General features: G+C 48.2%; 1 protein-coding gene across 1 annotated transcript; it reads right to left on the minus strand.

Moving 5' to 3' along the window:
• Window positions 1-9,707: 9,707 nt before the first annotated feature.
• Window positions 9,708-23,049, minus strand: PRPH (peripherin). Its single transcript, XM_084837320.1, has 9 exons — window positions 22,286-23,049; window positions 17,814-17,874; window positions 16,899-16,994; window positions 15,850-16,014; window positions 14,777-14,902; window positions 14,042-14,262; window positions 13,053-13,102; window positions 12,553-12,632; window positions 9,708-10,985 (listed from the first exon to the last, which is right to left on the minus strand). Exons 1-9 carry the CDS (start codon window positions 22,837-22,839, stop codon window positions 10,938-10,940), a joined length of 1,401 nt encoding a protein of 466 aa, XP_084693446.1. The 5' UTR covers window positions 22,840-23,049; the 3' UTR covers window positions 9,708-10,937.
• Between the last annotated feature and the right edge of the window lie 1,201 nt (window positions 23,050-24,250).

The following is a 24,250-nucleotide window of genomic DNA, read 5'->3' on the forward strand; positions in this document are numbered from 1 at the left end:
TCTCCCAGAGTGTGCTCAAGTCCATATTCATTGCATCGGTGATGGTATCTAGCCATCTCATCCTCTGCCGTCACCTTCTCTTTTTGCCTTCAGTCTTTCCCAGCATCAGGGTCTTTTCCAGGGAGTTTTCTCTTTGCATTAGGTGGCCAAAATATTTGAGCTTCAGTATCTGTCCCTCCAATGAGCAGTCAGGGTTGATTTCCTTTAGGATAGACTGATTTGACCTCCTTGCAGTCCAGGGGACTCGTAAGAGTCTTCTCCAGCACCACAGTTTGAAGGCATCAATTCTTTGGCGCTCAGCCTTCCTTATAGTCCAGCTCTCACAGCTGGGAAAACCATAGCTTTGATTATACGAATCTTTGTTGGCAAGGTGATGTCTGTGCTTCTTACTATGCTGTCTAGGTTTGCCATAGCTTTCCTCCCAAGGAGCAAGCGTCTTTTAATTTCATGGCTACAGTCACCGTCTGCGGTGATCCTGGAGCCCAAGAAAATAAAATCTGTCACTGCTTCCATTTCTTCCCCTTCTATATGCCAGGAAGTGATGGGGCCAGATGCCATGATCTTAGTTTTTTTTAATGTTGAGTTTCAAACCAGCTTTTGCACTCTCCACTTTCACCCTCAACAAGAGGCTCCTTAGATCCTCTTTGCTTTCTGCCATTAGGATGGTATCGTCTGCGTATCTGAGGTTGTTGATAATTCTCCCGGCAATCTTTGGCAGGAATACAGGAGTGGGTTGCCATTTCCTTCTCCAGCGGACCACATTTTGTCAGAATTCTCCGCCATGACCTGTCCGTCTTGGGTGGCCCTGCACAGCATAGCTTATGGCTTCACTGAGTTACACAAGCCCCTTCGCCACAACAAGGCAGTGATCCATGAAGGGGTCTGTCCCCATATAGACCTCATTTAGCATTCACAAAGCACTCTTCTTGGGTGTGGTATTCAGATTCATTATCTCCACTCCCTACATTGTAGGGTCTACAGCAGCCTTGTGGAGTAGGAAAGTATAATTTTCTTGGTATCAGATGAGCAGCTGAGGTTTTATTTGTATTAAAATATATTTATTTGATTAACTGAGATATGTATAAGTAGCCTTTTAGGGCCATGCACTCAGAAATCAGCTTCCAAAATATATAAAATGTTTTCCCACCATAATAGGGCCCTCAAAGTAGACCGATATTAGGTGTGGCTGAGGAGAGATTTGAAATGCTTTTCCATGTATATGTACTTTCTGCCTAAGGGCCACTGAAATGCACAGGATTATTGGGTTGTGATTCCGCACCAAGACCTCCAAGTCTCGAAATAAAGACAGATTATTCCCTATTGACATACCACCCTTCAGCAGACAAAAAAAACAAAACAAACAACTCTCCTCTGCCTCAAACAGAACACTTTGGAGGACCCTTTCAGCAGTCCATACATTTTTAATATCAGCAAACCTCTGCTGCCCATCTATGATATTTAGGAGATGTTACTGGCCTAATGCATGACACAAAGCTCTTGTGTAATAAGGGCAACGGAGATAATGCATCTGATCACCCTGGAAATGCTCAGTTGTGCCTCTATGGTGACAACAGGAGGTGTGCTTGAGGGGTGGGGCTGTTAGCATCCCAGGGTTTTGAGTGGGCATCTTGGATGCATCCATGATTGATATTTGTCTGGTTCTCTATTTTTGAAGCTGTATGGTGGGCCTGCCTCCATTTGTTCTAAAGCCTGTTGTAATCATGCATGTTAAGTGGTACCAAAACACTGAGAGGAGGTGGGGTTGTAAGGTTCTTGGGTGGGTAGGTCTTCCTGTTTCACACAAATAATTGCTCAGTCTCATGCAGCCGTCTCAATTCATTTCTATGGCTATTTGGAAGTATAAGAAGTCTTCCCGTTCCCATTGAGCAACTTGGGCTTACTGTGCTCCATTGTGATCCTGTAGCCTTGTTTATTCTTCTGTCCCAACTTCTGGCTTGTCCTTTGGGTGTGACTTACTGTTTGGTCCTGCCTACCGGCTACACTAGTCCCAGGGCTCCTGGCTCATCTCAGGCTGCTGTCCACAGCCCAACCCTGACAGTTCTATTGGAATGGCCATTAGAATACATTTGGGGGGGGGGGATGTTGCACCCTGAGCTACAAAGCTCAGAGTTAAACAGAATGCCAGTTCTCTTTTGGAATCATCACTGAATGAAATCCATTAGGATGGGTTGTGATCCTGGAGCCTGACTTGGCAAGCTCAGAATAAAAAGCATGGTGGCAAGTCTCTTTTAGAATAGCCCTTGAAATGCATCGAGGTGGGCTTGAACCTGCTCAGCTGTTTGCGCCCTTTGCTCCCTGCCTTTCCAATGAACCATTCCAAACCATCAACACGCTTTTTATTCTGAGTTTTATATGTCGGGGAACAACATAACAACCCACCCCAATGTGTGTCCTAAAGTCTCTTCTTAAAGAGACTTGTCAGTATGCTTTTTACTGTGAGCCTTGTAGCTCAGGGTGCAGGTTTCCAGACCTTTCCAATGCATTTCAGTGGCCATTCCTAAAGAGGCTTTTTAATGTGTTAATATTCTGAGCACTACAATGCATTCCAATGGCCATTTGGACAGGCAATACTTTGGCCAGTTGGATGGTCCCTAAGAACTCATAATACTATGCAAGCAGCCAATCACCCTGTGTTTTTTAAAGCATTCCAAAGGCCATTTAGCAATCCCAATGCATTCAATTTTTGGAGCATTAACCACACTGCAGTTTCAATGACAAAGTTACTGACCCCTCCTCATGGGTGTGTTGCTGCTAGATGGAAACTGCATTCCCCCAGCATTCAGCAATGTCTGTAGCATGGTTCCATTGCAAAGAAAAGCACAATGCAGGGGCCGCTGGTGCTCAGTGACAGAGCACAGAATTCGCATGCAGAAGGCCTCAGGTTCCATCAACTGCACCTCTGGTTAAGTGATCAGGTAGCGGGAGATGCAAAAGACCTCTGCCTAAGGCCCCAGAGAGCTGCCGCCGCTCAGAGAAGATTCACTTTTCCCAACCTGGCGCCCTCCAGATGTTTTGAGCCTCACCCCTCATCAGCCTTAGCCAGCATGGCCAATGGTCAGGAAAGCTGGGAGTTGTAGTCAAAAACATCTAGAGGGCACCAGAGTGGGGAAGGCTGAAGTAGACATTACTGGGCTACATGGATAAACAGCCTGACCTGGACAAAATCAATATGTTTCTGTATTTATTACCCAAATTAATACACCACTTTCCATGGAGTTATCAAAGTGGTGAACATGCAATATCATTGCCACCAAAATACAACTGTATACCAGTTGCTGGGGAATGTGGGGGGGGGGTGCTGCTGTTGCATTCATGTCCTACTTGTGGGCTTCTCACAGACAGCTGGTTGGCCACTGTGGGAACAGAACGCTGGATTAGATAGGCCTTTAGTCTGAACCAGCAGGGCTCCTCTTCATATGTTCCTATGTATTGCTGGCTTGTGTAGGATTAACCACCCATTCCCAGAAAAAAATTGGAGACCAGTATCTGCAGCAGGGATAACCACCACTGTCACTTAAGAGTTCTTCTATTCTTTTTCTTAATGATTGTTGTTATTTACATTGCTATACCGTCCCATAGCCAAAGCTCTACCTTCAACCGTTGTGCAAAAGTGAAAATTTCAGCAGGTAAAGCACCTATATGTCAGTCTACAAGAGAGAGGGTGGCCACTTTTTGTCATTACTGCCCTTGCTTCTGTGTTTTTACAGTTGCAGTGAAATTAGGCAGGTGAAGCTTTCTAAAATGGAAGTGATGGAGAAAGTCTCACAAATTCAGTTTCTTTGTTGGGCTGCTGAGAAATGCACAGGAGCAGAGCCAGGAAAACTTTTCAATGTGTGTTAATCTAATTTGAATAAACAATACACAGAGTTCAGCAGGAGTTGTGTGAGGCAGACTGCTAGGCATCAGATGGGGAGAAAAAGCACAAACATGGAAGATTCTTCAATATGATATTTATTGGCTGGTTGAAAGCAATATGTGGCCCATTCCCCACAGTGGCCACATGTCATCAGATAAGTGCCACTATTCAGGGGAGATCAAGAAGCACCAGAAACAGTTCTACTGCAACCACTCCCAAAGCTCTATGTGACCCTGCTTCTTAACAGGAGTGTGAGATAGACTGAGTTGTCACCTGGGCATACTACATTATCTTTCCCCAAGCTAGACATTAGCGAGGCAAGCCACGTAGTGAGGAAGGATATTCTGGACAGCTAGGATGTGTGGGCATGCTGGAGCGGAGCGCAGAGTAGTGGGACTGGTGGGGAGTTAGCATAAAATAGCGGCAGGAGAGAGAGGCTCTGGTTTGGGGCATTGATGCAGAGATCCATATGGAGGAGTTAGCACCAGGAATTCTTAGCAGGTCTGACTAGGAATATGGGAAACTGGCAAAATGGCTATCAAAACTGGGAAATCAGCACCAAAACCCATAAAGGGGATCCCTGTTTTTCAAAACCTATTATCAAAAAGGGATAAGGAAAAGATACAAGCAAGGCTGAAATGGGTATCAGAAATCCAGCAGTGAGACTCTGTAACATGCCAGCGCCATCCTACAAGGAACTCATCTCAGGAAATGCTGATCACGCAGCCCAATACTCTGCAGAGTTGAGCATGCCAAATTCTGCATGGGATTGCAGCTTTTGAGGCTGTGAAAATGCTACTGCTTCTTTGCCAATGGGAAATATTTACAACCATTGTTTATTTGCAAATGGTGCCTTATTTCCATGATGATTAATGTACAAAAGGTATATTCCAGATAGAAAAGAAAAAGAAGATGAGTGTTATGGCTACTAATGGGCAAAGCTCTTCCCTTCACCTTAATTGCCAACTCTAATACTACAGTATGTCAGTTGTAAGCTCACCAAAAACAAAATGCCTTCATTCTAAATCACCTGTTGCCCAAGGTTATATGGACTGTTGGGAAAAGCAAAAGCAGATAGGTTCAAGTGGTGGAGCCCCTGCAGCTGTGTAACTAGGATGACCAGATACAATTGCCCAGAAACACTCTGAAGAGCCAGACTTGAAAGAGGAACATTTACAATGCAGCAGGAGCTTCTGCATTTCCCTACACCCCCAGCCCATTCATTACCTGTCCCCCCCACCCACCCACTGTATCAAGTGGGACTTTAAAATTGTCCCATAGCAGGCAGGGGAGAGGCAAGTAAAAGAAACTGACAGTCAGGAGACACGGTAGCACAATTTCCTGTTGTGTTGTTAACGCTGGGTTTTCTGGGTTGCAACCTGGCATCTCTGCAACCAGACGCTCTTGTACCTTAAACAGTCATATAGAAGTTGGCACTCCTGCAGGTGTGTGGCCTGTTGCATGCACAGTGCGCGGCAGCCCTCTGCAAGAATCTACAGGATGGGACTGGAATCACATTTTGGTTTTAACAGCAGGAGGGTGAGGAAAGCTCTGGAGAGTGCAAACAGAGGGGAAAGCTATAGAGGATTTTGAAGACTGGAAAATACGCCCTTGGAAAAAGACAGACAGCAAAAATGATCTCGCTAACGTTTAGGCTCTCAACCATTATCAGTCAAGATCAATGTCTGTGAATCTCCAGAAAAGGAAAAAGGCACAACAAACAGTTCTGCCTGCACCTCAGGGCAGGACAAATCAAATGGAAAAGGAACAAGACTTACAGAGGTCTATCTGTGGAATTCTACCATAGTAATACTTAATGGTGTATACTAAATATTTAAGAGAGGACAAGGCAAGTTCTTGGGGGACAGAAATGCCAGCTGTGAAGCGAGATGGCTCAGGGCATTCTTATAGTATACTCTAAAACTTCCAGAAAGTTATGAAAAACAGTGATCTGAACAAGAGTGAGTAAACTGGGAATGATAGGAGTTGTAGTCCAAAACATCTGGAGGGGACCAGATTGGGGAAGCCAGTCCTAAAACTATGTTAAAAATAATACGTAGATTTAGGGCACAATCCTATGCATGTTTAGACAGAAAAAAGTCCTACAAGTCCCAGCATTCCCCAGCCAGCATGTCTAAATATGTACAGGATTGTGCGCTTATATGGTGATTTAGCATTCAGAGCACTTCACAAATGCTATCTCAACTACCTATACGTGAGATAATTACGTACCTGTAAGGAAGACAGTGTTATGAATCCTAGATTGTTAAGCTACTATCTCTCAGCCCAAAGTCAACTTGCAAGTTCATGGCAGAGGTGTGATTTGTACTGGGGATTTCTGGGTCTGCAGTTCATTGAGCTCAATCAGATTTATTCAGTGATAAGTGTGCTTAGGATTTGAACCTTAGCCACTATGCTACAGCAGCTTTACCGTTCAATTGTGAACAACCCATTTTGAGGCTTTGCAGTTAAGTTAAGGTTGCCAGCTATTTTGCCACCCTTGGTATTTAGTTGCCAGCTATTTTGCCATCCCTAATGACTGCCTGGCATTCACGCAAAGCTTTTATTGCAAAAGCTTCACCTACTTAATTTCTGTAGGTCAGACTGCAGTGAAAAAGACAGGAGCGAGACTAGGAAAAAACTAGCAAGAGATTGATTAGCAAAGTGAGAATTGATTAGCAAAGTCCCAGATACTGGTGAGTCAGGAGATACTTCTCAGAAATTAAGATGTCAGCTTTTGGTCTGTATTTGCAGCATTCTTTTGCATAGCTAATGAATGAGCTGTCACAGAAAGAATGTAAATAAACATCAAGGAAATAACCCTATCCAAGAATTAGGTCAAAGTACAACTAGTGCCATACTTGGTGTGTGCTGGTAGGCATGGAACATGATAAAACAGCGATAACAGGAAAGTTATGCTTTTATATACATTAACAAACATCCTAGGTGTCAATTCCACACATGGTATGAATATACATGGGGTATAAATATGCATCAAGTGAAGTGAACCCAGTTAGAGCATATAAACTTCTCTGTTTGCTCATGGCAGCAGTTCACAGAAGGGGGACACCTATGGCCAGAATTCCCTGGAAACCACTTCCTCTGCATTTCTCTTCTCAGCTTCCCTTTGTGCTATTATCTCATCAGTAACTCACCAATTGCTTTGGCCTACATTATATTGTCTTGGCTGCTGGATCTCTTGCACTGCATGTTCTCTAAGAGCTTGGCTGGAAGTGCCTCTGAGAAGCCACATCTCCATGGGGTTTTTTTTTCAATAGCTGTACAGGTACATGTATTGAACATTTTAAAGTAGCAGTTATGAGGTGGTAAGCGTGATAGGATGGCATACATTACTGGTGGCTCTATAGCGTACTTCAAAAAACTTGATTAATATTATGTTTCGTTTTGTCTAGCAACGTTTGGTTTGCTTCCATCGTATGCCTGCCCGCTAGTTCAATGGGTCAATGAGCAGGAGAACGAGCCCATGGCTTGGCCTGTCACCTATCCCAAGCACCTGGCTGCTTAGAATGACAGCCAGGTCCCAGGTGCTGTAGATTCCCTTAAGAAAGTGTGCCAGTGTAAATGGATGAGTGTTATCAGGAAACCTGGCAAACAGGGACGGGTTGCAGGCAGCCAGCAAGCACAAGCAGCAAAGAAAAGTGCAAGACCCTGAATGGTGATGTGAAGAGGCAGCTTTCCAGCAGGCCACCTGCTGAGAAACAGGGCTGTAAAGTGTGAGTGGGAAACCTGCAATCCTCCAGATCTGTGCCAGCTATGCCGGCTGGGGCTGATGGAAGTTGGAGTTTAACAGCATCTGGAGGGCAACAGGCTCCCCTCCCCCCACCCTAAAGCACTTGGATCTGGTCATAGTTGGAAACAGGGCACTGTTCAAGGCAAGCCATCCATCTGACTCTACCTGTTCCTAAGCAAGTAATTTGGTAGGGCTGATCAAGAGCTCCGGCTGTTGGTTGGTACAGAAATGTAATACACAAGAGAACCAGGCCCGTTGTGTGCTAGAGCTAAGCTGCTGTCATTCCAATGCAAGAGGAAGGGTTGCAAAGTACATCACCTTCTAGAAGCTATTATAGAACTGCACAGGCCGTCCCCATGCAGAAACCGTTTCTGACCCCCAGAAAGACATTGCAGCAACTGTGCTGGAGTCACACCAGTCTGTGGAGTGGATCGCTTGGGTCAGCAGCTTGGAGTCAGTGTGCAGCTGAACTATAATACAGGTTCATTGCACAGTGGATATAAAACTGACCTGCAGACTTGCGCCCACAGCCACAACTGGGGTGGCTCCTGGCAGCAATAAGCAGCCATGCAGAGAACTGGAAGCATCAGGATTGCGGGCAGTTCGTTGATCTCTAGCAACACTATGGATGACACCGGAAAACTGCTAAAAGAATCCCCCTGGAGACTGGTATAATTCTCCTGCATCTCAAAGCTCACTACGAGCTCCAACAATAGTTATATAGTACCAGTATCAACCAAGCAATTGAAGGTGGATGAATAAGGAGAAGCAAGATGAGTCTCCTGTCAATCCTGGTTCCCAAGGACTAGCTCCGGTACTTAGAATCAGCTGCCTAGCAAGACATAGATACCTGGTGCTCAAAGGATGAAGCAGGCAGCCCTGTAGGAGCAAAATCAGAAGGGGAAAACCAAGACAGAAAGAGAAGGGGGGAAAGACTGGGAAATAAACTTATAGAAAAGGAGTAAAACCAAATACAAAGATGTTTTGAACTGATAATTTGGTTGCTGATAAGGTGGTCATTAATCAACAGAGTTTCCTTATCACAGGGATTTCTTTCCATAGGAAGGCTACCATCTAGAACGATCTTCCCCAACCTGGTGCCTTCCAAATGTTTTGGACTACAGCTCCCAGAATTCCCGACTATTGGGGTTGAGTGAAGGGGTCAAAAGGGAGAGTATACGGAAAGTTAAGGGGAGAATGAGAGGAAAGAAAAACAAAACACTTTATGTGGGAGAGCTGAAGTGAAGAGACAGGATGGCAAAGGAGATTAGTCTGAGCACACGTGCAACCATGGGAAAGCTGGATCTGAGAAAAAAATAGACTGATAAGAAGAGGTTTTCTTTAACTCTGTGAGAAGCCACAGCTTCAGTGGAGGAACCTTTGATGCCCTTATATATAATGTGTCTAGCATTAATTAATTAACACTTATTAATGGTAAGGAATCACAGTTGTTGGATTATGCACTTTCCCTGCTTATTACATAGTTTTTAAAAACTATGTTAGCTTGGATTGTGTAAAAGCTATGCTTAAGTGTTCCTTGTATTCCAGAGACAGTTTGTTCATCTGCCTTCCTCACATCTGTAACACTAACCTGTATGCAATACAGATGAAGAGGGAGTCCAGTGGCATTCTTGACTGGTAAGAGCAGAAATGACTGGATGCCTTCCCACCCCTTGTAGAACTTCACAGCAAAGCGGATGGTGTGTTGGGGATTGCATGAGAAGATAAGGAAGTTAGCAGAGGAGACAGAGGTTGCTTGGGGAACAGGTGGAATAGGGTTACATGAACTGTAAGCAGCTGAGACCTTGAAATATTGTCTTCTCCAAGCCCTGAAATTTATCAGATCATGGAAACAGGGTACCACTTTAGAGGCAATTCTTTCTGAAGGCAGAGTAATGTCACCTTAAGGCTGTGACAGAAAGAAAACAATTGCCAGTGGGACTTAGTTCGGAATAAACATCTATAGCATCGGGTGGTAAGATTGTCGCTAGAGTACTCTTCAGTGCTAAGAATCAGTGACAACCCAGAAGAATCAACTCACTAGTGGCCTGTCTTTTTTCTTTTAATTTTTTTTTTTTTAGATTCCTGTGCATATTCTGATATTTTTAAAAAATGAATTAATACTCTTTTATATGCATTCATCTTGGGTACACTTGGGAAAACTTACAGTGTGATCCTATGCATATCTACTCTGAAGTAAGTCCTACTGAATTCAGTGGGGTTTACTCTCAGGTAATTGTGTACAGGACTGCATCCTCAAATAATTGATACCTAGCATTTGTCTAGCACAGGGGTGAGCAACTTGTGGCCCTCCAGATGTTTTGGCCTAAAGCTCCCATCAGCCTTAGCCAACACAACCAATGGTGAGGGCTGATTGGAGATGTAGGCCAAAACATCTGGAGGACCACAAGTTGCCCACCCCCCACCTACCACATTCAAGTGTCCAAAGCACTCCACATGCATTTATCTCATTGTCATCCTTACAGTAACCTTGTAATGCAAGTCAAGTGTTATTCTCCCCATGTTGCAGATTGGGGGGTGGGGGCTGAGAGGCTTACCTAGCTAAGGCCACCAAGTGGGTTCATGGCAGAGCTGAGATTTGAACTGGGGACTTACCGATACATAGCTCATTGTTATAATCTTGATTAAGGATGTTCTCCGAATGAGAGCTGTTGAGAATCTCTGTGAGCAGTGATTGGTCTCAAGTGGTCGGCACACAGAATTAGATGCTGATGACCATGGTTTTGGTCCTCTTTGGTGTTTCTAGGTTGCTGTGCCTAGCTAGACCTGCCAGACATCAGGGTAGCTGTGATAGCTCTTGATTGATGGACCTGATCCTCCTCCTCCGAGTTTGAATCTAAATGTATCTGGCAAACCTAGGCTGACACGGATCAATGCATGGTGCTTTGTAGGAAGGCAACCCGTCTCTCCTTCAAGACAATACGGGGCGGAATGGGGCCTTACTGGGCAAAAGGAGAGACTGTGTGGTAAAAAGAGGTAGGAGGCAGTGGAAGAGGGGAGGAGGATGGTGCCCCCACTCCCCCAGCCCATGTGTGGTTATTGCTGGGATCACAGCCAGGCTGCCCCCAGGAAGGCTAGAGGTGCACATGAAAGGGTGGGGCTGGCTTGGGAAGCCTGGAGCAGTGTGGGAAGGCTGATGGAGGCAAGAGGTATCCCCTCCCCCTCCTAAGTAAGTAAGGCCAGTGTGGCTTAGTGAAGAAATAGGGATCTGCTGCTGGGACTTCTGCACATTGGTTAGCTTTTGTGCCAATCTCCAGGGCATGGGGAAGGCGCCCAGCGTGGCCGACATCACTTCTCTATCTCAGCCCTCTGCTCTTTCCTTGATTCAGTCACCACCTGTGGGGAAGAAAAAGGCAAGCAACAGGGTCAAGGCCAAAGGGGAGGGAAGGGGCAGGGCTCTTTGGCAGGGACACGGTTGAGAGTGGAACAAGCAAAGCAAATCCATCCATGGAGTTGTCGGCAGTACACACACACACGCACTTAATTTGGTATTGGGTGCAAAAATAATGTTTTTTAATTTAGAAAAGGCTTCTAGTCCAGCGTTCCCCAACATCTAGCCTCTAGAACAGGGCTGGGCAGAAGGTAGGTGACCAAATTCCCAGAAACCCCCTGCCAGCATGGCCAATGGTCAGGAATGCTGGGAGCTGAAGAGCAACACAGCTGGAGATCTACTTACCGCCCACCCCTACTGCAGAAGTTTTGGGCCACAACTCCCAGCATTCCTGACCATTGACCATGTCGGATGGGGTAACTGGGAGCTGAAGTCCATAACTTCTGGAGGGCACCAGGTTGGGGAAGGCTGCTCCATTCGTTAAGCCTGCCAGTAATGATTTGACCTGTGCAAGCAAAGCCTGGAGAGATCTCCGACGCTGACTGGGTAGGAGTTCCAGTAGCTTCTGTCCCTGACATAGCTCCTTGCCCCTCCCCACAGCTGACATAAGCAGAAAAATGTATGCAGAAACAAGCTAATATATGAACATTTGCCAGATCCACAACCCAGGGTACAATGTTGGATTTATTTGCTGATTTTAAAAGTAGAATATACACAGACCTGATCATAAAACTGGAGAGGGGAAAATGGCAATCTAGTTCCAGCCCCATACAGCAAGTTTGGGGGTGGGTGCCTACATTCTGGCCTCCCACCACACACTAAACCACACAGTCTAACCACCATGTGCTGCAGAGAACAGGAGCAGCAACATGGACTTTAATAGGTGTCTTGGCAGCACAAATTCCCAAATCCTTGGAGGCTCCAGGAGAAGGTCTGAGTTAGAGAAGAGGAACAAGCCTCCCTAATCGCTGTAAGCTCTGCCTGATGGTCATTCTGCAAGCCTGCTTGCTGTAATTAATTAATTTAATTTCTGTAGTGCCCAATAGCCAAAGCTCTCTGGGCGGTTCACAAACACTTTAGCCTCCCACTTTGCTCTAGGCCTAGAGACAATCCTCTCTGTAGATCAGGGGCACCGAACCTCTGGCTTGGGGGCCAAATCCAGCCCACCTGGGGTACCAATCTGGCCCTCTGGGGTGCGTCAGGTGGCCACGCCCCCTTCCCCATGGTCCACCTCCTTTCCCCCAACCACCAATTATTTGGTAGCTTCCCTGATTTTGTGCAGTTTTCCTCCCACTGTAAAAGGTTGAAATGCTGCTCCTAAGGCTTAATGCTGGCAATAAGTGCTTTAAGCTAAACTACGTTGGTATTTTGGCCATGTCCACCACTGGAATGCAGCCCCACCCCAACAGCTTCTCCAAAATGGAATTTGGCCCAAATGGAAAGAGGTTCAACACCCCTGCTGTAGATATTCCCACAACTTAAGATCACACCAAGGTACTTTGTCTTGCACTCGCTCGCTCACGCTCTCTCACTCACTCACTCACTCCAGTTTGGAGAAGGTAACAAACTCACCTCCCCATCTCGGGTCTCAATGGTTTTAATCAGCACCGTCTTCCTGGTATGGGTTTCTACAGTTGGCTCCGGCTCTGAAACTATATGGGGGCAGGGGGAACAGTCTAGGAGAGAGGGCACAGCAGCTTCTTCTCCACCCCCAGCCCCCCCACCCTGCAATAAAAGATTCCAGGCTGAGCTGGGAGAAATCAGAAGTGGGGAGGAGATAAAGGTAGGGGAGGTGTCTTCACACTTGTTCCCAAGGAAAAGCAGCAACCAAGTCTAAGCTCAAATTTGTGCTGGAGAGGGGATGGGATTCTCTGTAGCAGAGTCTAGCAATCAACCACTGTGCTCCCAACAAAGTCAGCCATAAATCAGTTCTGTGTGAGATACAGATTAATAGAGGGCAAAGAGGTGAGCGTAAGATCTTTCTGTCTATTCTACCAGAAACCCATATTCACACGCATGAGCACACATGATGCATTTTTTACTCATCCCACACATGGCGCTCTATGGCTTACCTGTTGTTTTGATGCTGAAAGATGCCATGGATTGGACAGGCACTGCAATCCTGCAGGGAACACAGGGTAGTAAGCAGTTCCGTAAGCTCCTGCAACATAGTCCCTGAACTTCCCCTTTAAAATTGATCTTCCCCTTCCATACTGCAGAGGCAGAGTGCCCCCCCCCCCACGGTAAGGAGATGGACTGAACCATGCAAAGTTGGAGGGGTGCCTTTCCCAAAACAGCATCCATGCGCACCAGGGCACCTGCGACACCTTCCTCAGTGCCTGCTAGACTCCCTGCCCTAATCAGATATTTTTTAATGTTAATTTTTAAAAAGTTTCCAGGAAGTGGGGCATGCTACAAAGCAAAGAACCTGGCTTGTAGCCACCCTCATCTTCATTTCCCCAGAATGGCTCTGAGCCCTGTGCGTGCGTGTGCATGACAGAGAGAGAGAGAGAGAGAATGTGTGTGTGTGTGTGTGTGGGGGGGTAATCCTGTGTGTGTCTGAGTGTGTGAGAGAGAAACTGTTAGGGGATGATCCTGAGAAAGAGATTTTGCGGGTGGGTGATCCAGTCAGAAAATGTGTGTGTTTAGGTGGAGATCCTGGGAGAGAGTGCTGGTAGCCATTTTGAATATTCAAACCACAGCGGGCAGTTGCTATGGCTTATCGTGACGTCTGAATCCAGCGAGGGTGGGCTGTTGGCGTGGTTAACAAATCACCCACAACCCATGGATTGTTTTAGGGATTGTGTGAACAAGCCAGAGAGAGAGAGTTTGCCTTCTGTGAAATGGGTGTTCTGTTTGAGCAAAAGAGTGGCTTTGTATTTAGGGGCTCAGAACCCACCTCTGCCTTGTACTCGGTTTCAATGGCAAGTTACTTGTCTCTCAGCCTCACCAGTTTGCCTTCTGTGACGTGAATGTTTTGTGACTGGCCAGTCCCACCAGAGGGCTCAAAATGGCTGGAGACCCCTCCTAGAGGGGAAGCTCCTTCCCACCGGTTACCCACCTACTCTCCTCTCCCTCCAGCAGCTTGCGGTAGGTGGCTATCTCAATGTCAAGGGCCATCTTGACGTTCAGCAGGTCCTGGTACTCCCGCAGGTGCCGGGCCATCTCTTCCTTCATGTGCTGGATCTCCTGCTCCAGCCGTGACACCGTCTCTTGGTATGAGCCCATCTCCGCCCCGTATTGGTCCTCCATATCTCGCATCTGCCTTAGCAAGGCTTCGTTCTAGCAAGGCAAGGAGAACCAGGCATAAATGTGTAAGAACCTAGGCTCGGGCCAAGCACTTTACCCAAAAGCCACCGACCCTGAAATCCTGCTCCTAATTTGTGAACCAGTGAGCAGTGTGCCTGCAGACTCAGAGCTAATGCCTGGCTGCCAAAACATGAAACAGATCCCAGCCCCCAAGTATACAGCCATCTGTGTTATGTTTTGGTTCCTTCAGCTAGAATTACAAGATGGACTCATGGATCCTATTATTTTTTAGCATCATTCTCATCATCTGGTAACCAATAAATGGAAAGTTATTACTGATTTGACCAAAAAGGTTTTAAGCAACATACACGATAAAACAATCACCCCTTTAACCACAGCATGAATATCCCAACTTCCTTCTAAGGCAGAGAAAGCATATCCCTGAGGACCAACGCAGCAGCACTTTGGGATGCAGAGCGCTCAGAGAGGATGGGAGGCCATGTGGCTGCCCCAGGGAAGAGGGAAAGATGATGGGTGCCCTACTCACGGTTCCTTTGAGTCCGTCCACCTCGCAGGTGAGACTCTGGATCTGGCGTCGGGATTCATTCATTTCCTGCTTTGCCTGGCGAAGGGCCTCATGGTTTCGGTTGGCGGCGTCCGACAGATCAGCAAACTGCAAGGAAGTGGGGGTGTCAAGACAGGGGAAGGAGCCCAAATCCTTGCACTATCCAGGCTCATCAAGAATGAACTATTTTTGTGTGTGTGCATTGATGATGTGATGGCGAAACCTGGCAGGTATTCACAGGACCCTTTCTCAAGGAGCTCTACTACTTCCTGATGGGGAAATCTCAAAGAGGGGTCACAGACAATGGCTTGTCATCTCACATGCCCTGGCGGGCAGGGAGGGGCGGGGGAAGAAAGTATCCCGCAGGAAAGAGAAGCAGGGAGGAAAAGGCTATATGCCACTGCTCAGCATTGGGGCTCAAAGACCCAGGGTCAAGCAACTGACTGAAGCCAGAATGGTCCCCACCTACTTTTCTCATGGGGATGGTTGCCGGGGATGCCTTTGCTATTTGGCACTTGCATCCAACAAGCAGGGCAGGGGGGAAATGTGGCAACCAAGATCTTTGGCTTGGCTAGCAAGGGCAGCCCAAAATTGTGGCTCCCTGCATAAAGGAACATGGGGGACATAGGAAGCTGCCTGATACTAGGACAGACTCATTGTCCATCTAGCCCAGTAGTGTCTGCTCTGGCTGGCAGGGGCTCAGGCAGAGAACATTGCTATCAAGTGCTATCTGATCCTTTTCAGCTGCCAGGGATTGAACTGGGGACCTTTTGCACGCCAAGCGTGTGTTTGACCCCTGAGCTATGGTCCCTCCTTCAGACCTGCAACAGCTACCTGTCAATTTACCTCCTTCAAGGAGCTCAGGACACTGTACATGCATTTCACACAAATTTATCCTCACAGCAACCCTGCCTGAAAGGCTAGCCAGGGAATTTCATGGCTGAGCAGAGATTTGAACCCAGATCCAACACTATCCATTAGCACTTAATAGGCTCTGTGTCAGTGTATGTCCCACCCCCTTGTCCCCCAATATATATCACACCCAATTTAGGCACCTTGGATTTGTACCACTCTTCGGACTCCTGCAGGTTCTTGACAGCGATGCTCTCGTACTGGGTGCGGATCTCTCGCAGAGCGGCTGTCAGGTCTGGCTTGGCCTGCTCCACCTCCACTTGTACCTGCTGCTGGCTGTGGATGCTCACCTGCATGTCGTGCAGCTCCTGCGTGCATCAGGCACACATGGAGACATGTCAGAGACATACAGGGACACGCCCCTCACGCACATGGGCAGGCCACACCAGGAGACACGTGACAGAGGGGGCGCAAAATACAAAACCACACATCTGCAAGCAGATGCAGACCTGTCACACATACGACACAATAATGTGACACATGGCAATGCAAGTAGCACATAGAGGGCCAGGCAGGAACACATAATGAGACCCGGAAAACCGCCAGGAAGACTAGCATGCAGAGAATAGAGGCATCACAAGGCAAACGCCCACCGAAGGAAACATCAGACAAACGGAACAGCAAAAAAGGCTGTGAGCAATTCAACTGAATCTGCAAATCTACATTCGTAATCCTGGATACGAGTTATCCTACCCACACATCCAAGTTGCTGGGGATGCAGCTGCATTTCTGCTACCTGCCACTAGTTGGAGCACAAGCAACATGGCTTCTGCAGGATTCTCAGGACCTCACAAATGCCAAGTCTTCTACCCAGTTTCCCCTACTAAACCCATCCACATAATCTCTCCTGATACAGCCATGCCGGGTTCTACAGCCTCCTCCACAGACCATACCTGCCTCCCAAGGCTCCCACCATCATCCCCAGGAGCAGGCCATCATCGTGGCTAGCCACTGGCTTGGGGAAAAACATATGCTAACAGAATGTCATCCTGACTTATGCAGTCAGGAGAAGTACTGGCAGCAACCAGGACAAATGTCCCACCTGTCCAATGGGACATGCCAATTTTAGAGGGTTCTGGTGGATTCGCAAACACTTCTGCGCAAGCCAGCCAAGGGGAGATTCCTACAGCCAGGAGTTGGGGAGCCCCTCACCTGCCTGCAGCCCAGGCACCAGCCCCATTATTTTTCCTACCTCCTCATGCAGTTTCTTGAGGAATTCAATTTCATCCATGAGGGATTCGATCTTGCGCTCCAGCTCCAAGCGCGAAAGGGTGGCGTCATCCACATCCTGCCATGTTGGGGAGGAGAAACAAACCACGGTCAGAGCCACGGTGAAGAGACCATCCCTTTCAACTAGAATTGCATTGGGGACAGCAGAGAACAAGGGAAGGTGGACAAGGTGCTCCTAGCCTTGGGATCTCCAACATGGTGCCCATGAACACTAATGTACCCACAGACATCTCTCTTAGTGCCTGCCAGGCCCCCTGCCCTTCCTGATTTTTATCTGATAAGACCTTTAAAATTATGTTTCCTGCCATGCTGCAAAGTGAAGGGCTACCCTCCAGCACCAGCTCAGACCCCACCTCTGCCTTGTACTTCGCTTCTTGGACAAGTTAACTTTCTTTTAGTCTCACCACTTTGCCTTCTGAGAAATGTGTGCTTTTTGTCCAGCCATGCCCACCATGGCATCTATTTTATGAATAGGCAAGCTCCACTCCCATGGCAGCCATTTTGTGAGAGCACCCGCAACACACTCAAAACTCTAAATGTGCCCACCAACCCAAAAAGTTTGGAGACCCCTGTATCAGCCAGGCTGGCATGGGGGCGAGGGGATGCAGCATGATTTCTTGGTTCAACATGATGGGAGGCTGATGGATACCATTTTTGGCAGCCGCAAGAACTAGGCTTGAGCTGTGACATCCAAGTGGCACATGAGATCAAATGGGCAAGTGTACACTCATCCATGTATGGGTGCAACAGCAAATAACTGTGACAGTTTGCAAACGTCAGAGTGTGCCATGGGCCTGTAAGTACACAAGTACAAGTGGGCACAAGAGAACCAAGTGTGCCACTCCCCTTGTTCTGCCTCATCTATAGGTTTGCTCACCTTGCGGAACAGAACCAGGTTATTCTCAGCATCTTCACGCTTGTGCATTTCCTCATCCAGCCTGTAGAGGGCAGAGAACAGCAAAGAGCTAGAAATAGGGCTTTATGCTGGCTGTACTTCCCAATTGCAATCTAAGCAGTGATTACACTCTGATCACACTCCTACCCCACAAACCCCAGTGCCTGTTCTGCTAGGCCAGAAATAGTTAGTGTATCCCTTCCTGCCCTTTGGACTCTACTTTCAGGGGCCAAAATGTAACATATCCATATAAGCTTCTGCTTGTACTCTTACTTGCTGGTGTCCACCACTCCTAATTCTTCGCCCTAATGCTTAGGGCAGGAGGGCAGGAGAAATTCAGGACAGGGATCCACCTCTGGCCCTCCAGGTTTCCCCAGATGGCCTAACCCATCTGGGGAACGTGGCGGCTCGCCTGATTAAAAGCAGCCACCGGCGAGATCACATCACTCCAGTGCTGAAGGAGTTGCACTGGTTACCAGTTGTTTTCCGGGCCAAATTCAAGGTGTTGGTTTTGACCTTTAAAACCCTACATGGTTCCGGCCCAGCCTATCTTAAGGAGCGCCTCCAGCAGCACCAGACAGGCCGCTTAACAAGATCAGCCTCGGATGGCCTTCTCTCTGTCCCATCAGCCAGGACAGCTAGACTAGTGGGGACAAGGGAGAGGGCCTTTTCTGTGGTGGCCCCCACTCTGTGGAACTCCCTCCCTAGGGAACTCCGTCATGCCCCCTCTTTAATGAGCTTCCGTCATGCATTAAAAACGTGGTTGTTCAGGCAGGCATTTGGGGTGGGTTAGGGTATTTTAGAAAATGTTTTTATGGTAGAATTTTATTGTTTTAAACTGTTTTATTGTATGTTGTACATCGCCCAGAGTGGCTGGGTGACCAGCCAGATGGGTGATTAATAAATTTAATAATAAATAAATAAATAATAAACCCCCTTCCCCAGGCCCCACCCATTTTCCCAGCCACCAATGGTTTTGTCTTTCCTGGCTTTTGTTCATTTTTCCCCTCTATTCTAAAAGATTGAAATGCTTCTCCTAAGGCTTAGTTACTGGCAATAAGAGCTTTAAGCTAAAACATGCTGGGGGTTTTGTATTTTTGGCCCCCACCACCACTGGAATGCAGAGCCTGCCCCCTCCCACTTCTCCAGAATTGAATGTAGCCCTTGGGGTACAAGAGGTTCAACACCGCTGCAATAGGGGCATGTCAGATGAACTTCTCCAGCTACTGAACACTTGTTTACTTTGTGCTAGGTGCTGTAGAGAAGAGTACATGAATGAAAGTCCTGCCCACAGGGTTTACTTGCATCAGAAAGACAATACAGGGGGAAGAGGTAAGTATCGGGAATGGGGCCAGGGAGATTTGGTTGGGAGGAGGAGATGCAGACCACGTGAGAGTAAGGTAATTCCAGAAACGCTTTGCAGGCTTCAGCAGCACTAAAGATTTCCTCCTATTCCATGTTTTTGGAGGGTTAATAGTCTTCTTATCCACCACTGGAGCAAATAGTAGCTTTTTTCAAAATGCAGGTGGGTACTGCCATTTGGGTGGGTACTGCGATCCTGAAATGCATCTCCCTTCACTGCCTCAGAAGATGCAAGGCAATATTAGAGCAGGGGCCAGGCTGGAGCACAGGCAGCCCCACTGCTTTGCGTGCATGAAGGGGACACGCCCCATCTCTCTTCCAGGCTTCAGATCCTCCTGCTGTCTGTCTCCTTCTCTTCCGCCACCCCCACCCCAATCTGCCATAGCAGGAGCTATGCCAGGATGCGGAAGCCCAAACCCCACCCCACAGTGCCTTGGGGAATGCAGTCTCCGCTCTTCAATCATGTGGCTGCAGCCCTTACATTAGGAGACTGCTGCAGGTCCCCCACCCAGGCTGGCACCCACTTCCCAAGGCCGCTTGCCATCTTGCATGGACTCCGCTGTGTCATTGTGTTGCCACCTCACATACAGAGCTCTTTGGTTAAGCAGCCTTCCATGGCCGGCCAGATGTGTTGGAATGCAACTCCCATAAGGCTGGCTGTGGGATTATGGGAGTTGTAGCCCAAGACATCTGCAGGGGGGGGCAGCCGGTTGGGGAAGGCTGGGCTAAAGGGATTCATACTACGCTCCACAAATTGCCACCCCCTTCTCCTCTGCCTGCTCCAGCCAGACATCCTATGGCTGCCACAAAACCAAAGGAGGAGGGTCTAATGTGGGTCAGAAGGTTCATCCCTCCTGCCACTCCCCACCATCCTGCTGGTTCTTTCCAGGCACCATTCTTTACTGCCCCACCCCGTATAGTCAGCTTGCCTGCCTCTTTTTCTGGATGCCAAGGTTGCTTGCCTTTCTGCTCTTCAATATCCATCCCCCCACTGCCGCCACCAGATGATGTCTGCTGGACCCATCCCATTAGTGAAGCACCATCCCAGCCACACCCTTTTCACCCTACCGGCTCATCTCAAGGACCAATCAGGAATTATGGATCTTTTTCTGTGCGCAGTAACCCTCCAGAGATCCCATCTAAATCCGCTACTTCTCTCCAGCCATCTTTTTACTGTGTGCATGTGTAAAACCTATCCCTCCTTCAAGTTCTGCATGGAACACAGTTTCTCATTCACTGTCTAGCCACCTCCCCACAGGATGTTTCCAAACAGAGGGCTCCTAGGAGGCATTGTGCAGTTATTCTGTCTTCTCTTTCTTAATAGATTTTCTGCAATAAGACAAAAGATGGAAGAAGTGGTGGAAAAACACAGGAGGATTATGTGTTATGAGTGGAAGACGTCACTGACTGAACCGTAAAATTCTGTGTATTAGGCAGGGCGATGGCAGCATAAAACCCTCTTCATCTGGAAGCACCCACAATATCCACCCAGAGTTGAAACAGAAACCAGGAGATTCTACTTATCATTCATTTATTTAAAACATTTGTATCCCGTCCGATATCATTAAGATCTCAGGGCAGCATACAGATAAAATCAATGTAAACAGTATAAAACAATAATTTCAACAGCTAAAAACATATTAAACAATTACGCAAGCTAATACCAGTTAAAAGCTAAAACAATAAAGTTAAAACAGGATTCTAGTAAGGCTTCCCAGTTTAGGGATACAGTTCGGAAGCGCAGACTCATGGCTGCCCCTCTTTAAACCATCTCTCTAATCCCGGAGTTCAAGATAAATGCCTCAAGCCCCGGACCTACACAATTATGCAGCACAATTCTGAGAATATATACTCAGAAGGACATTCCAGTGTATTCTGTGGGATTTACTCCCAGGAAAGTGGGCGTCAGATTGCAGCCTTCATTATTGTTCAATCACAGACCCTTCCTCAGCATTGGATATACAACCCAGAGTTGGGCATATAGCAATCCAGGGGTGGATATACAGTATCATCCAGCACTGGGTATACAGCTAGATCCCAGAGTTCCTGTGATGCAACCATTAAACCCTTTCTTAGGACAGGGGACAAATGTGGACTCCCAGTCCAGCATAGTCCCAGATGATCAGATTCCTCCCTCACTGCTAAGTCAAAAGGCTTATACAAAAGAAAAACTGTTCTGATTGTTAAGTAGCAATTTGACATTTTTTAAATATATACTGCTGTATATGCAGAGTGAATAAGAGAATTACATAGATTTAGTTGGCTCCTGTTGACTCATTAATCATATTACACGGTGCAGAATTCGTATGTATTTATATGTACTTTTAGTGTTTTATTTTTGCATGTTTTTTTTTAGGGAGAGCTGGAAATTAAGGAAGTAAAGATTGGGGCCCAGAAGGACCCAACTGACTTCTGCACATTCTTGAATCCACCTGTCACTAGGCTGCCTTTCCTCAGGTTGAGAGGCAGAACATGAGCGGCCCGTAGCTCTCTGCTGTACTCAGTGAGCCACCCTCTCTTCTGGAATCGACTCCAGCTCCATCTTGCTGTAATGACCCACTGCTTGCCAGGAGACCTCGAATCCCCACTCTCTGCTGTTACGAGCAGCGAAATCTCTTCCTCTCTTCAGGAGGTGGCGTTAAAACAGGAGTCTGTCTAAACAGAGAGTGCCAGAACGTCACTCGATCCTCCTCCCTATCCCCAAAGTAAGCCAGCTAGCAGAGATTGCTGAGTCACTAGCAAGGAAAGGCACTTTGCATATGTTCAGAGGCAACCTCTTCCCCTACCCTAGGGACTGCGCTTCGGCATTCAAAATAGATACACCAATTAAGCTCCGATTTAAAGAGACAGCATTCTCTAGAGCCCCTCCCACCACCCACATTTAGAGCTAGAGAACCCAGGAAAGCGGCATCCGCCGCTATTAACCCACTCGCTCCAGCCTGCCACTTAAAACCGGCTGCTAGAGAAGCCAAAAGTTCTGCTTCGTTCTCAGAATCGGGCCCAAATCCCAGAGCAACGCGCTAACTGCCTTCCCTGCTGCTCCGCCGGGGGAGCGCCGGGGGAGCGCCGGGCGGCCCCGCCCCCTCGCTCACCTCTGCTTGAGGGCGGCCAGGTCCTCGGCCAGGTTGTCCCTCTCGACCTGCAGCCGGTCGCGGTCCTTGCCCAGCCCGTCCACCTGCCGGCGCAGCTCGCGGAGCTCGTCCAGGAAGAGGTCGCCGGCGCGGGTGGGCTCCTGGGCGCGGGCCTGGCCCAGCTCGGCCAGCAGGGCGGCGTTCTGCGTCTCCAGGTAGCGCACTTTCTCGATGAAGCTGGCGAAGCGGTCGTTGAGCTCCTGCAGCTCCTGCTTCTCGTTGCTCCGCGTGGCCAGGAACTCCTGGTTCAGCGCATCGGCCACCGAGAAGTCCAGCTTCTCCGCACTGCTGTAGGCGTAGCGCGACGACGGCGCCGCCGGCGTGCTGGAGCGCAGGAACAAGGCGCCGCTGCCGCGGTAGGAGCGCAGCGAGGCCCCCGGCGGGGACGCGCTCAGCAGCCGCGTGGCGGAGGACGCGGCCAGGCGGGACGACGAGTACGACACCGGGGACAGCACGGGGGGCAGCCCGAAGGTGCGGCGGTACGAGGTGGCGCGGATGCTACTGGGGTGGCTCATGGCTGCTGCGGCGGAGGGGGAGAGCGAGCGAGCGCGCGCGCGCGCTGGCCGGTCGGGCTCGGGGGCAGGTGCGAGAACTTCCTGGCGGGGAGGCGGCGGCGCTGGCTTCGCGGATGCCGCTTTATAGGCGGCCGAGTCCCGAACGGGCGGGGGGACAGCAGCAGCAGCAGGCTCCTCCTCTCTTGGATGCGGCCCAGAGCCCCGCAATGCAGCCCCATCGGCTGGGAAAGGGAACCACCCAGCCCGGCCGCCCTGCGAAGGTGCTCCACTCGGGCTTGGAGGGGACGCGAGAGACCTGCCTCGTCCTAAGCGAGGCGACCACCCTCCATCTTGTGGGAGGGGGCATAGCGCGCCATGCAGCCCCCCCCCCCCCCGTGCTTCTTTCTTCAGATTTACGGCACACTAAATTCAACAGTAACGGAGCTTAAGTGTGTATTAGATACAACGCTCAGGCTGCAATCTTACGTTAGTCTAATTTAAGACCCATTCATTTCAGTGGGTTTACTGTAGGTAGGACAAGCATTGGATATAACCCTTAGACACCGGACTTTCGGGGGCGAGATCCTTAGATTTCAGCTCTCTGGAAAAGAGCTGAGAGAGTTATATAATTCTGGGCGGGGAGGGGGGAGCTGTGAGGAAAGGCACAAGAAGATGGAGAATTTCGGCTGTATCCAGTGCTAGTCCTACTTAAGAGTAGACCCGTTGAAATGAATGCGACTTAAGTTAAACTTAATATTAGATACAACCTTGATTCTCTCCATAGCTGTGGCAATACAAATTGAATGGGGTGACTAATATGTTAGGGATCTGTAGGCAACAGCACACGTCTACTAGGTGAGACCTACATTTGTGGCAGAAAAGCATAATAACAAACAACACATTGGTACTCCAGTAGAAGAATACTCTTTTGAGAGAGGGAGAAAAATGTCTCCCTATCCACATTCTCCACACCACGCATAATTCTGTAAACCTCTATCATGTCACCCCTTACCCTCCTTTTTTCCAAGCTAAATAATCCCAGCTGGTGTAGCCTTCTCTCATAGGGGAGATGCTCCAGCCCCCTGATCATTTTAGATGCCCTTTTCTGCACTTTTTCGAGCTCTACAATACCTTTCTTTAGGTGTGGTGATCGGAACTGGACAAAATATTCCAAGCGTTGCCACACCATAGATTTGTATAAGAGCAGTATGATATTGGCAGTTTTATTCTCAGTTCCTATATCTTCTGCAGTGAAGATGAAAATAATTAATTCAGCTTCTCTGCCATCTCCTTGTCCTCCTTCAGTACTCCTTTAACTCCATTGTCATCCAGTGGTCCAACTGCCTCCCTAGCTGGTTTTCTGCTTCCGATATATTGAAAGAATTCTCTGTTGTTGGCCTTCTCTTATTGTCCGCTTGCATCACCTTTGTGC

Source organism: Heloderma suspectum, chromosome 2 (assembly GCF_057233095.1).
Source record: "Heloderma suspectum isolate Gila_16-S chromosome 2, 16-S_ref, whole genome shotgun sequence".
Lineage (NCBI taxonomy): Eukaryota > Metazoa > Chordata > Lepidosauria > Squamata > Helodermatidae > Heloderma > Heloderma suspectum.